The 15,159-nt window shown below is 39.6% G+C and overlaps 1 protein-coding gene across 7 annotated transcripts in view; it reads right to left on the bottom strand.

Moving 5' to 3' along the window:
• Positions 1–1,112: 1,112 nt before the first annotated feature.
• The window catches only part of CNST (consortin, connexin sorting protein), a 116,666-nt gene continuing 102,619 nt past the window's right edge, over positions 1,113–15,159 (bottom strand). For all 7 annotated transcript variants that reach the window (XM_087424447.1, XM_004439571.3, XM_087424448.1 and 4 more), the window contains 2 exons: positions 7,176–7,311; positions 1,113–4,038 (listed from right to left, as the gene is read on the bottom strand). In XM_087424447.1, the coding sequence (XP_087280573.1) occupies positions 3,833–4,038; positions 7,176–7,311 (342 nt within the window). In that variant the 3' untranslated portion in view covers positions 1,113–3,832. The remainder of the gene's footprint in view (positions 4,039–7,175; positions 7,312–15,159) is intronic.

Consider the following 15,159-nt stretch of genomic DNA (forward strand, 5'->3'; position numbering starts at 1 on the left):
ATTTGTGCCATAAACCCTAGATCACTCTTATTCTTTTTGAGGATGGAGGCAACATGATAGAATGGAAAGTATACTGGATTTGGGAGTTACAAGCCCTGGACTTGAGGGATGTGTGTTTACTGATCTAAGCATCAAATGAATAAACGTGAAAACACTATAACACTGCATAAACAAATATACAAGAGTGAATTAATATTGAGTGCATAGAAATTAATAAGAGTTATACAGGCCATGTCAGTGGGAAGACAAAAATTCAGTCTTCTCTGAATTGGGAGTAAATGCTACAAAGCCAGCTTCAGCAACACAAGTTAATAGCTAAAGGATTTCTCTGTTCTTTTGCCACCTTCCTTCTTTCACTTCTTAATTCCTACCCCTTCTCCATCTGCCACTCCCACCTCATACCCCCCAGCCACTCCCACCCCTTCTCTACCTGCCACTCCCACCCATATCCCCATGCCACTCCCACCCCATATCCCCCTGCCACTCCCACCCATAAACCCCTGCCACTCCTACCCCATATCCCCTGCCACTCCCACCCCTTCTCCACCTGCCACTCCCACCCCATATCCCTTGCCACTCCCACCCCATATCCCCTTGCCACTCCCACCCATAACCCCTGCCACTCCTACCCCATATCCTCCTGCCACTCCTACCCCATATCCTCCTGCCACTCCCACCCCTTCTCCACCTGCCACTCCCACCCCATATCCCCTGCCACTCCCACCCCATATCCCCTTGCCACTCCCACCCATAACCCCCTGCCACTCCTACCCCATATCCTCCTGCCACTCCCACCCCTTCTCCACCTGCCACTCCCACCCATATCCCCTGCCACTCCCACCCATATCCTCCTGCCACTCCCACCCATAACCCCTGCCACTCCCACCCCACATCCCCTGCCACTCCCACCCATATCCCCTGCCACTCCCACCCATATCCCCTGCCACTCCCACCCATAACCCCCTGCCACTCCCACCCCATATCCCCCTGCCACTCCCATCCCATATCTTCCTGCCACTCCAACAAGACCCAATTCATATCTGTCCTTTCAAAATAAACCCCTCCTTCAAATTTCAAGTCCTCTCAGCATAATACACAAATTCATAGCTCAATCAAGTAAACCTCTCAGAGGATTTTTATTTTTAAATCTAAAGGAATGAATTTTTAGGGCAAATTTCAGTTACTGTGTCAGGCAGATAGGGGAGGTGTTTTAGAAGCAGGGACACCTTTACATAGGGACCTATCAGACTCCCCAAAATAGATGGCCACCTACTTGTGGAACCAGACCAACTGCTGAAAGTATTTTGCTTTCACTTTAAAGCAGTTTTTCTCAGCACTCCAGGGTTCAAATAAACTCTCTGAGACACTTTGTTGGTGTAGATTTTAAATTACAAGCTTGATGTTACCCTCAAATACAGTTCTTAAGGAAGATTAGTTACAAATAGTTGCCAGTACTTTCAAATGACAGAAAAAATTACATTATAGTAAAACTGGATGAATTTTTTACGTGTGAGATAACAATTCTTTCATCACCAGATGGAATTACTCCAATTCATGCAATAAATGACTATTTTAAAGTTGCTCTATTTTTTCTAGTTGAGATTTCAGGCCTATTTTAAGTCAAGACATCAATATGCTCCTGAGCTCACCTCACTCTCCCTGGGAAGTGGTAAGCACACGTGATTTTTCTGAGACTCAACTGGGCCCTGGAGTACCAAGGTATTATCTCAGTCCTTTCATCTCAGTGGGAAGGTTCCCAGGAAATCTTCGGTGTCAGAAGTAGTGGCCCTGGTGACTCATAGTCAAATATGACACTATAGATTATTTAGGACTTTGATAGTGACCTGAAAGAGGCGAACAGGAGGGAGGGAAATTTTGACTTATCTTGACATAAAACTAGCAGAAATCAGCATCATCAAATTCCTGTAACTAGAAATCATGAGGGTAAAGTAGAAGAGGTCTGTCCATGATGGGGATGCCCCTCACAGCAGACCTTGTGAATGTCTTTTATAGAACCACATAAGATAGTACCGTCAACATTTTACATATTTTACATACAATTTGAATACAAATTCTTAAAATTTGTAATAGAACATTAAAATAATCTTCTAATAAAATCAGCCTTAAGTATAAGGAATCTAAATTTCAGTATCTTGTACACTTCTAAATAAATATCTTTGATCTATAATCCTTGAAAATATTACAGTTTATAGTGACATGACAGAGACAAGACAAACAGTATTGTAGGTGAAAATAAACCATCAATTTAAAAATTAACAAGCCTAAAACACATTGAATTGAAATTATAGAAAATCAAAACACTAATAAGTACATAGTAATTAAATATCTAGCATTGGCATAACCAAATGCATGCTCAACAACACACTTTCAACTTATATAAAAAGCCCTTTAAAATTCATATAATCTAAATAAATAAGCAGAAACACAAAGGGAGGTACTGTACCAGCCAGTAACAACTAGAAAGTAATTTCTCCCTTTTTCTTTCAAATGATCCTAACAGAAAAACATGAAATAATGATCACTTGCTAAAAAACTATAATTCATGTTTTGTTTCTTTTAAAATGCTGCCTTTGATATAAAAAGCCAAAGCAAGGCTTCCTATATGTTAGACCACTGCACTTTAGAAAAGGAAATGCCATCTAGCTGACAGATCTAAACAAAAACAGACATCTGCCTATTTAAGATATGATTGAATTTTCGCTTAATGACCCCATAATAGGTCTAAATCAAGCCCATGATATGAATGCACATTCAAACATCTGAATGCATAACCTGTTAATACTGAATTATATATGATTTAATTTCATTTGCCAAAGTATCAGTTTATTTTACATAAGACCAGAAAGAAAACATCTAGAGCAGGAACTAATATCTTAGCTTTGTATTCTGCTTCTTAGATTCTCAGAACATAATAGATGCTCAATAAAAGTTTGCTGACTTGAGTCCAGCATTCATCATACTTCAGCAAGTGCTGAATCCATGATGAAACTGGTCGCCTAAGACTCAGAGGGAGCTCTTAAATTTTACCGCTAGGCCTGTGATTAATTTCTGGCTAGATAATCATGTTAACTGTCACAGATCTGTCACAGCTTCTCATTTCAGGGCCAAGATTTCTACAGTTCATCTGTTCCACAGTTAAGCCTTCTTCAAAGATTTGTGCCTGCACATCTATAGACAAGTTAAAAGAATAAAGATAATCTTTGTTATTCTATGTTGGGTCTTTGCTTATGATAACTGTCTGAAGCACGCGTGCACACGCGTGCCTACGTGCACACACACACACCCATCTCACAAATGGAGAACAGAATCTGGAAATAATGTACAAAGCCTAAATTACATAGCTCCCAAGGTTAACTGAAAAAAGACACTGAAACCATAAGGTAACTCCTTTTGATTACACACAAACTTATTGCATGATGGCTGGAAGCAATGTCTTTGGACCAACAAATGTAAACGAAAAGTGTCCTTTAACCATTAGCTTGACAGGGACGCTAGAAATGGCGTGGCTCCACCACTGCCCTGTTTCATTCTGCTAAGTGCAGCTCATTACACTCGGAAGCAGCAAGGAGGAGATGGACATGCTCTCCAAAGACCACTCCTTCCGTCCACAATGCTCGGATGGATATTTGCCTCATTATGTGGATTATCCTAAGAGCTCCTCTGGATTGCCACTTAAAGCAGCTGTTTCTGATGCCCATGGTTCCTCACTGGGGGAGGGGACGTATGTTACAGAACTCCTAAAACAAAAGCCGTTTAGAAAGTTGCACTCTTTGATTCTCACAGCCGGCATGCCTGTCCCTCTTGAACGCTGCTAGGAGAGGTAGATCCAGTGTTTCAGTTCTGCCATTCCCTGCAGTAATTTAGTGTAATAGAAGTCCACGTTGTCTGCAAAGTCCGTACAAACAGGTGACTCCATGTCACCAAAAGTGCAGTATAATGCAGTTCCTCCAACACTAAGGAAAACCGTTGCTATGCACAGCAAGACCAGTAAAATACAGGAACCACCTCCAACTTCATCTGCAAATACGAGAACAGAGTAAGGTTAAATTGACACAATATGGAGACCCTGGCATCTGCTGCCTTCTCATTGATACGATAACTAGATGTTTCTAACATTAGTCTTCTAGGGAGAGGAGTCATTGACAGAAAGCTAGTGCACCTAACAACTCTACAAAGACCTATGTATTAGTTACCACAAAGATACATACTGTGGAGCTTGTCAATGATAAAATTAAAACTAGCTCACTCATACAACGAATAGAATCATTTCCATAAAAAAAGGGGGCTGGCCCCATGGCGTAGCGGTTAAGCGCGCGCTCCGCTACTGGCGAGCCGGGTTCGGATCCCGGGCGCACACCGACGCACTGCTTGTCAGGCCATGCTGTGGCAGTGTCCCACATAAAGTAGAGGAAGATGAGCATGAATGTTAGCTCAGATCCAGTCTTCCTCAGCAAAAAGAGGAGGATTGGCATGGATGTTAGCTCAGGGCTGATCTTCCTCACAAAAAAAAAATTAAAAAAGAAGAAGAAAAGGGCACTACTTCTCGGATGTGCTCATAACGTTATTTTAGGGTACAACTTACAACCTTGCTATTGCAATATATTTGGAGTTCACATCATATGTCCACCTTAAAGCAAAGTCAATTTGATATTAAACAACAAAAAACGTCTTTGGGTGGGATCACTCTTGCATCTTAATACTCAATTTTATTCGCATCATTTAGTGGAAGAGTAAAGTTCTAGCTGGTACAGTGGTTTCTTTTTATTTTGCTTAATACCTCTGGCAGGTTTGTTTTTAATAAAAATGTCCACATCGGTCTTTCTACATTGAAGAAAATAACCATTCTTTGTTGAAAGTCTTAATGATCATTCATAATTTAAAAAATAATAATAAATATTTGGAAAAGACTAAAAAGTTTTATGATCAGCATGATGAGTGTGTAACAAAACCTTCTTAGAAAAAAATCTGGCAGTATCTATTAAAATTTTAAATTAATTTACCCTCCAGACTGGTACACTTTTGAGAGTGAAGAGAACGTTACCCGAATGCAATGCTGCACAACAGGTGTAAACCAGGATGGCCTCAGGCCACTGGTCCCTGTCATTCAGCCCAGCAAACCCACTTTTAGGAATTAGCCTACAGATCTGCACCACACAAAATATCATATATACAAGCATGTTCACTGCAGCAAGGTTTGTTACAACAAAAAGTTGAGAATACTTTGGTTATTCCAGTTACAATGGAATAGTTAAATAGTTATAGGACATTCACATAATGGAATACTATGCAATTGTTTAACAGAATGAAGTAAATTTAATATGTTCTCTCATAGAAAGATTGATGGTTAAATTAAAAAGGAGTGACAGAACAATAGATAATGAACCCATTTGTGTTAAAAAAAAAAAAAGACATACCACACGTGTATGTGTCAGTGTGTATACACACACATACGTATTCATACATACAGAATGTGTCTTGAAAGGATGATGAGAACCTTCAATCAATACTTGGGGAAAATCCTCAAGGGAAGGTTGAAGGACTTATACTTTTTTACTTCATTACTATCTGAGTTTTTTCATTATTAGTATATATTACTTTTACAATAAAAAAACAAGTTTTATAATATAAACGAAATAGATTTTATTTGGAAGATTTTATAGTAATATGTGAATATAGTCTTCCTGTAAAAATTCAAACACAAAAGTATCTAAGAGTTTAAGGGACTCTCCCTTTTTATCCTACCCAATCATACTCCACTCCACCCCAGAGGCAAACACTGTTAAATCTGGTGTGTATCCTTCCAGATCGCACACATATGGTTTCAGGATTTTTATATAAATAAGATTATGTAATCATATTGTTCTGTGATTTACAAATTTATAGTTTAATAGATTTTAATGGTTAATAGATTCAATAGTTTATAACTGTATGCCAATATATTTTTTATACAAATGAATAAATATGATCATATCATTCATGTTGTGTTTTTTGGGTTTTTTGGGGGAGGTGTCAATTCAGTATTTTCACCATCTTTTCTTTTTTTGGTATGATTCCCTCCCACCTCCTTATCTATCTTAATAATCTAGTTTATGTATCTTTCCATATTTTTCTTCATAATCACATATTTATACGCAAACATTTAAATATAGTTTACTTACAGACATCTATTTTGTTTGTTTTATCTACATATGTTGAATGTCCAATGTGGAAGCTGTGAGACACATGTGGCTACTGAGCACAAGTTAAGTGACTTTGTTTAAGATGAGATGGCTACTGAGTGAGACAGGACTGTCAGTTCTAAATCCAGGGCTCCTCCTACTAAGCAAAGATTCAGTGCCAATTAGTGCAAACAAAGAACTGAGCACTTTATCTGGAGAAGGCTGTGATGGTTACAAGCAAGGTGCAGAGGCAAAATGCGGACTGAGAACAGATTATTTGCAAGCCTCCTACCAGCTTTATAATGGTAAACATTTAGAAGCCTCTACGGCCATCACTTTATGTCCTACTTAGAAAGTGAATTGACAGGTTTACACTGTTATTTTAACAATGCAGTTGTTTTATAAACTTGAGAAGCATACTGACAAGTTCTGGGCCATATTTCCACTCACCCTTATTTACCTAAGCCTTAGGTAAACCTAGCAACCACCTTAAATACAGACCCAGGAGGAAAAAGTCAAACAATAGCAACAGTGTTAAACTGCTGCTCTTGAGAGACACTATCTTCTATAGAGTCAAGAAGAAATCACTGAACACCAAAGAAAATATACTTGTAATCCATAAATATTTTCCACACCTATAAAGGAGGAGTATTAATTACCACTGAAAAGAAGATAAAAATAGCAGGCTTACTTAAAAAAAAAAGTACTAAACAAGGAAATTGAAATGAGCTCTATGAACATTGAGGACTATCTGTGGGACAGGGAGGCCATGAGTTGAATTTTGCAACTTGCTCACTTATTTAAGCAAACAAAATGCTTAGGAATAATTTAAGAGCTGATGATAGTTTGATTCTACACATTTCTTTATAGAAGATAAAGCAACTAAGTTCACATATTCTTTTACAAATCCCGTCACCAAACGTCCTATCCTACGTTAATTCATTCAGCAAGCACTGAGAATCAGCTCTGTGCTGGACTCAGTGCTGAGCAGTTCACCTTGATCTAAGTTATCGTCTATCTCCTGGAATCTCACTCTTCGCTTAGATGGTTTCTGGTGCATCTGGGCAGGATGGTCTCCTACGGTATCACTCCTCTTCTTTAATATAGAGACCAACCCTTCGGCAGGAACAACCTGTCAGAGATTATAAGAGTCATTTGTTATATTATGGTGGGACATATCAATGATAGTTTACATATAAGGGTAAAAAGGCTAAGTGAATTCAACTGGTATTTGAATTTCTATTATAGGTTTATCCAATTCCTATAGGAAAAAAATCACAATTAATCATCAAAATTTATTTCTATGCAGATGACTGCCAAATACACAAGTCTAAAACTCTAACTTAAGCCCTGAATTGACTTGAGGGCCAGGCAGTGTGACACAGCGTGCAGTGGACTGGAAATCAGGCCTCCTTGAACTCACTTGCTTCATAGCTCCATTCCCCTGTTAAGTCATCTGTAAAATGATCACCTACGGCGCCTCTTAGCTTCATTATTAGTGTTGGGTTTTGCTTTATAACAGAGGCTGATAATCTACCACTGCATTTTTCATTCTTTTCATTCACCAACAATTTTTAAGAAATGAACATGCGAGACTTAAAACATATTTGGTACCAACTTTTAACATCAAAATGAGTGTTGTCCTCAGTTCCTCTGAGAAACTATGCATTTACTAAATAATGCTCTACTGCTCAAAATATTTTAAGGACATCTCTTCCAGAATATCTCTCACAGCCAGTTTCCTAGGGACATATTCCTTTGTAGTTTGCATAGATCAGCAAGCTACGGCCAGTAGGCCAAAGGCCCACTGCCTATTTTTGTAAACAAAATTTAATTGGAACACAGCCAAGCCCATTCATCTACATATTGTGTATGGCTGCTTTGGGGCTACCATGGCAGAACTGAGTAGTTGCAACAGACCATCAAGTCTAAAATACTTACTATTTGGCCCTTCATAGAAAAAGTTTGCTGTCTAATATCTCTTCTATGTTGTCCTCTGGGTTTCACTTGGGACACTTCTCTCCTGCCTCCTCCCCATCCCTTTTTTAGGAACAAAAACAAAAACGCTTGCCATTTAGGAGTTAAAAGACTACGAGGTGTGGGGAGAGAGAAAAGAGGATCAGTTGGAGAGCCAGGCTGGGAGGCAGGAGGCCTTATCAAAGGGCCCCCCAAGCAGTAGGTTGAGTCACAGAAGTTAACTTGTGACTTGCCTGCTTGGACAAGCTGTAGGTGATGACACAGGTGGGCACTGTGAGCCCAAAACTGCAGAGGTCAGTGACAGTGGTATCAGATCACTGTAAGCTGAGGACTGTCTGTAATGGCATTTATCTGATCAACGGCCTAAAATACTTAATATGATTGCCAGTTCCAGCCAGCCATCTCTGATAATGTGCTATGCATAAATATTACAGGTTCTATTGGTTCTTTTTAAAACTCAAGGCTTTTAGGGCCAAATAACAAAACAGTCATCTACTGGGCTTCCCTGAACATGAGTCTATAAAAACCATTATCTAAAAAATAAAAAAAAAATCAATGTCAGCGATTTATTCTTTTTATAGGAAATATGTATTTCAGATGATATCCTTCCTCTGAGAAAACTAAAGTACTTTAGTGACATTAAAGTGCTAAGTACAAATATGCAAAGGAACAGCCTTTCAAATCTTGCTTTAGAAAGCAACGTTAAAGAAACCCTTCAAACAACAAAGAAAAATGACTTTACAAGGACCTTGCTGAAACTGAGAGGGAAAGAAGTCCTAAAAAGTTCCTAAAGAGCAAGAGATGGAAAATCAAAATTAATTTTTTAATGAATACATTACTACTAAAGATGTACCATTGATATTCTTTTCATTTTTAGTAAATGTAAAAAAAAAAAAATGAGGTTTTCATAGACAATCTATTTTCTCCATAAAATCAAGTCGTACATTTAACAACAGTGAATTCACAAACCACAGGCATTTTCAAGTTGCGTTAACTACTTAGAATAAACAATTAAGGGCCGGCCCCGTGGCTTAGCGGTTAAGTGTGTGCGCTCCGCTGCTGGCGGCCCGGGTTCGGATCCCGGGCACGCACCGACGCACCGCTTCTCTGGCCATGCTGAGGCCGTGTCCCACATACAGCAACTAGAAGGATGTGCCACTATGACATACAGCTATCTACTGGGGCTTTGGGGAAAAATAAATAAATAAAATTATTAAAAAAAAAAAAGAATAAACAATTAAGAATAGTTCTGAGGATGAGCCTCAGAGTGGTATTACTGTTAACTGCCTATCTTTGTGGTATGAATTTTGAACCTGTAAATTCAAGAGACAGACTCAAATCATAAATCAAAAGGCATTGCAAATATGAATCTATGGATGTTGAAAGACTGAGATAAACTTCAGAAATCATCTGGAAAGACAGAGAATGTGACTCTTAAGACCTGGATGCTAGTCCGAGTGCAGCAGCTGTTGGCCCCAACTTAGCTCCTGCTTGGCCTACTCTGAGGTGGTGGGCTCTGGAAGTCATGCAGTTAAGGGATACAAGCCTTCCCAAGTGGCCCCACCTTATTTACTATTGGTGACAATGAACTTGGGTAACTTTTTGAAAGAGTGAATCAGTATGAGAAATTACAGTTGAGTGAGAGGGACCAACATTTTGACACCTTCTCCTTCCCGAACCCTTAATTCTTGGCTAAAAATATAACCATATTCCATATTTTCTTTTCCTTTTTCTCTCCCACCAAAAACCTTTTGTTTCATCTGCCTGCCCCAATGTCTGAAGTGAAGGAGCATGCTCTTTTCCATTATTTCCTTTCAGTCTTGCTCAGGGATCTTCTTCAGGTTTCTCTGTTTCTTTCCTAACTGCCCTCTGGTCCTATAGTCTATAGATGGAGAACAGGGATGGTGGGACCATGCTTAGCCATAGGATATGCAAGCCAAGGGGGAAACTCTTAGAAGCCAGGTGAGTGTGTTCCTTTCTGTTTTGGCAAGAGTTTGGGCAGAGGCCTTAAAACCTATCCCTAGCATAGAAATTCTTACTTATCACACCAAGGCAGTCAAACATGAAGAGTTTAAGAAATGATTTTGGTAGTGTTGACCTTAATTCTATGGTAGAAGGGAAAGTAAGCCAAAACAAGGTCACAGTTTTAGTTTGGGGTCTCACTCAAAAGACTGCCACGTGTTTCTTTCTTTTTCATTTTCTCTTTTTTTTGCTGAGGAAAATTCACCCTGAGCTATCATCTGTTGCCAGTCTTCCTCTTTTTGTATGTGAGCCGCTGCCACAACATGGCCACTGACAGAGAAGTGGTGTAGGTCCACGCCGGGAACTGAAGCTGGGCCGCCAAAGCAGAGCACACCAAACTTAACCACTAGGCCACTGGAGCTGGCCCTGCCACGTGTTTCTAAGTAGGTTGGGAAGTTGATTTAGGGCACATAGAAATGTGTCTCCTCCAAACTACTCTAAAAAACATTCCTATGCCTTTTTTCTCTTACCCATAATGTCAGTGTTGAAAGGTTAAGAATTTTTAAATCTCAAAAAATAAAGCTTTAAAAACTAAATTTAGTTTCCCAGTTAAATTACCAAGTTCTTTTCCTATCCAAACAAAATATACCAAGCCCTTCCACTGAGAACAAAAAGAATTTCTAAGCTATAATTAATATATTTGTTACTGGTGGTACTCTATGAATAAGTATAGAATTAAAAAAAAAAACACAACAAAGCATCCATCTGGCCTAGTTCTCTATATTTGTAAATAAATGGTTCTTCCGCACTTCCCCTCCAATATCAATGATCATCTTAAATAGCATTTTACGAACGAACTGGTTGTAAAAACAAAATTATTTTGCAACTCTACTGGCACAGTAAATCCTAATGTGACAAGGAAAACATTCAAAGAGGCCTTGCTGTTAGAAGTGCCTCCTCACAAAATTAAAGGAGAAAATAGATACCAAATAATATTCTTTTAATGATGCAGGTTGTACTCAACCCAGAACCTCAAGGTTGGTAAACTTTGAACAAAGAACACATGCTTGGTTTCCAACTACTTGAGAATTAACATTCATAAATCATATTAGTACATTATAAACAGCTGAAATGCCAGTGAGCTCCCCGTAGAAGCACATGTCAAATTTACCACCGCTGTTCTTCACTGAAGGAACGATGTTCTCTGTCTGTTTCTTTAGATTTGGGTTCCACAATAAGGACTATAATCTAGTACACTTTATGTAAAGACAATTACATAATATGTCACATTTAACCTTCACAACTCTTATACAGGCATTATCAGCCCCATTTAACAGATGAAGAAACCAAGCTTGCTTAGAGAGCTTAAATAACATGCTTCAACTTGTAGCACCGGTTATTGGCAGAGTTTGAATACAAACTCAAGATTAAACCTCTTGCCATTTCCCTAATGTGAAAAGGTCTTATTTTCTATGACTCTTAAAATGTTGCTTAGTGTCATCTGTTATAATACATATTACAGTTAAAGTGAGATGAACAGAACTTTCAAAGAAACCTAGTAAGTTTCTTTTGTCTTTCCAAGTAGTCTATACCTGTAGCAACCAATCCTTATCTTACACACCACTCCAATTAAGAGAGACTTTAACGACTAAATCCATCAATCTAGAGACAAGAGGGAGGAGATGGTTAGATGAAAGATCTTTTGTGTCATTCAACTAATCTGGAAGTAGATTAATATCATGGCTACTACTATAGCAAATTAATATAACAAGTCACAGCTAGAGCAAGAGGAGGCAGCTATATGGAGGAAAGCCATCTTCCAAAAAAAACACGATGGTGATCTCCAACCTCACAATGCTGCATCTTAGAACAATGCAATACAGAGAGAGCGAAAAAGAGCAAAAAACATATTATGATGAAGTACGTCACTGGTGAATTTTTAAAAGATTAATTTAAAAAGGAAAAAGGGTTTTTTTAAATAAAAATAGGAGTTTTATGATGTATGTTTCTAAATTAGGCACTACCTCGTGTTTTTGTAATTTGTTTTTGTTTGCTTAAGGGGACAATTTAATAAGTATAACATAGGAAAAGAAATGGTAAGAATGCCAAGATATCATCCAACTTATTATTTTTGTGTGTGTGTGTGAGGAAGATTAGCCCTGAGCTAACACCTATCGCCAATCCTCCTCTTTTTTGCTGAGCAAGATTGGCCCTGGGCTAACATCCGTGCCCATCTTCCTCTACTTTATGTAGGATGCCTGCCATAGCACGGCTTGATGAGCAGTGCATAGGTCCACACCCAGGATCCGAACCTGCAAACCCAGGGCCGCCAGAAGCAGAGAGTGCGAACTTAACCACTACGCCACCAGGCTGGCCCCTCATCCCACTTTTTAACCCTCAGTAAATTGTTTAAATAGTTAGATTCCAAAACAGAACTCTTGATCCTCCTCCCCTCAAAACTGCTCCTCACCACCATCCTCCATCCCTAATCTATTAGCAAGCCCTGTCAGTTTCTCCTTCAAAAATATATCTTCACTACATCCACTGCTACTACCTGAATCCTATCCTTCGTTATTTCTCACCTGAATAAACTGCACAACCTTCTGACTGGTCTCCTTTCTTTGGCCCCTGCCTCCCTATATTCTAGTCTCCAGAGACCAGCCAGGAAGCAAATCAGGTCACATCTCCTGCTCAAAATCATGGCTTTCCACCACCATTCGAATTTCATTCCAGTTCCTTACCCTGGTCTACGAGGCCCTACAGGAACCAGCTCCAGCTTACCTCTTCCACCTGAAACTCCTACTGTCTTCCCCCTTGTTCACAGCTCCAGCTGTGCTGGCTCTCCTGCTGGTCCCAACAGCCCAGCTGAAAGAGCCTACTCCTCATCCTACCCACCAGTTGAGTCTCCCTACATCCCCTCACCCTGCTGAGATTTCTTCATAGCCCTTACCAATGTCTGAAACTATATTGTGTATTTTTTGTGAACCCGTTTATTATGTGTCTCTCCCTCTAGAGCATTGTTTACAGCCTCTAGGTGGCTGTTGTTTACAACAGTCTGTGTGGCTTTGTGGAGAATACAAACACGTATTCCACAGGATTCCTACCCTAAGGAGTTTACAATTTAGTGCAGAAGACAGTACGCGTGTGTGTAGGTCCTACATAACAATGGAAGACGACAGCAAGACACGACTTTAGGAGGAATGGCGCTCAAGCCCCTCCCTCATTGAAGTTCAGAGAAGTGGCTGGAAAGGAATAAACATTACGGAGTTCAGTGACCAAGGAATAAGGGCAGCAGCTGGCATTTACTGAGTACCGTCCCTGAGCCAGGCACTGAGCTTGGCTCTCCACGTGCTAAAAAGGCACCACCTACATCATGAGGGTTGGGGAGAAATAAATACGTGGAAAGGAGCTTCATCACCCCGGAGCAGACTAGCACAGAAGGTAAAGGTCAGAGGTGACAATATGTGAATTATATCTGGGAGGCAGCGAGGAGGCCAGGCTGATTACAGTACAGGCTGAGAACAAAGCAAAGTAGATGATGCTGGAGAGGCAGAGTGGGCCAGACTACCAAGTGTCCTGAATACCAAGCCACGTAACACAGCCTTTATCCCGCAGCTGAGAAGAGTTGTGGGAACAGACTGACAAGGCAAAAAATATATTATAGCTAAGGTTTAAACAGTCTACATGTTAGACTCAGACCCTCAGGTATGCTTGGCTTCATCTGTAGTGTTTTAAAAAGCTGAATACCTCTAGACAAGTAATGGAAACCTTCTCCCTATCACTCTACAACTAAGTCATTTCATTTACTTCTATTACCTGATTGGTCCCTTTGGGTATCAGTTTGAGATCCCAAGTCTATACAGTGCTAATGTAAGGCCATTTGGAAGGGGAGAAAAAGATGACAGGAGGGATGGGGAAACTCATCAAGTAGCTATCGCAAAAGTCCAGGAAAAGGCAGTGAAGATGTAAATGAAAAGAATGATTAAGATGGAAAAGAAAAGGAGCTGGGTGCAAGAGACACGACAATCCAGAGAAGCATTAATTAACTAGAACATTTAGATAAAGGGCAGGATAAGAAAGAAAGGCAAAGATGAGACCATCTGGCACAAAGAAAAGACAGGTAATCCCTGATCATTCTTTAGGGGCCCTTTAGACACTTACATAAATCCTAGGTCACCCATTTTCCACGAACCCTCTTATGTTATTGGAAGACTGCATTTCTTCCATTGTGAGGAAGCTGAACTTCCCCTGCTCCCCTCAAGAGGGCCATTTTGGGCAGAACAACCATGACTGCTGTTTCTAAGACCTTCCTTTGTCCAAGATCTATAGAACAGCTACCCACATGATTTCACAGAATACTACTGCTTAGACCTAGCCTCCCATCTTACCTTGGTAAGGGAATCCCACAGTGGTTAGTCTTAACGTAACTTAACTTGTCTCAGAAGTCACTTTGATTAGACAGCTTCTCTGAAGATAAACCCAATAGCAATTTTGGGTTGTCATCTGTCTCTGCATCAGAAAGTTCTAGGCTATGTCCTCCCCTATTCTGTTTCCTATGAGACAGGTAGACCTGAAGACACCTAAGCGAATGTTACCAATACAGATCCAAGGCAGGGCACATATTTTGCCCTCGTCCAGATTAAAAACTTTCTACCCAAGCAGTAGCAAAGTGGCTTCTTCTTCAGCTACCACATTATGACAATATTTCTAAAAACAAAAATCACTTGAATCTGAAGCATCTAATATAGTTTTCTGAACATACGACATCCCTGCAAATAAATGACACATGTATATGTTAATGAAGAAAAATGAATGGTTTACCTCCATATGGCATATCATGTTGCTAAAATCTACTCACAAAGGGGATCTCTGAATTACATACTAAGATTATTTCCCATGTTAAAAGATAGATTAATTTTGGTAAAATTTACCCGATATTCGATGTGTCACTTATTTAGAAAACAAAACAACTCCCTTACCCCCACACTTGTCATAGTCTACTATAAGCTGAGTGGACTTTTATTAGCAGAACAGGGTTCAA

The sequence above is a fragment of the Ceratotherium simum genome, chromosome 36 (assembly GCF_057802395.1).
Source record: "Ceratotherium simum simum isolate JZ-2026a chromosome 36, ASM5780239v1, whole genome shotgun sequence".
Lineage (NCBI taxonomy): Eukaryota > Metazoa > Chordata > Mammalia > Perissodactyla > Rhinocerotidae > Ceratotherium > Ceratotherium simum.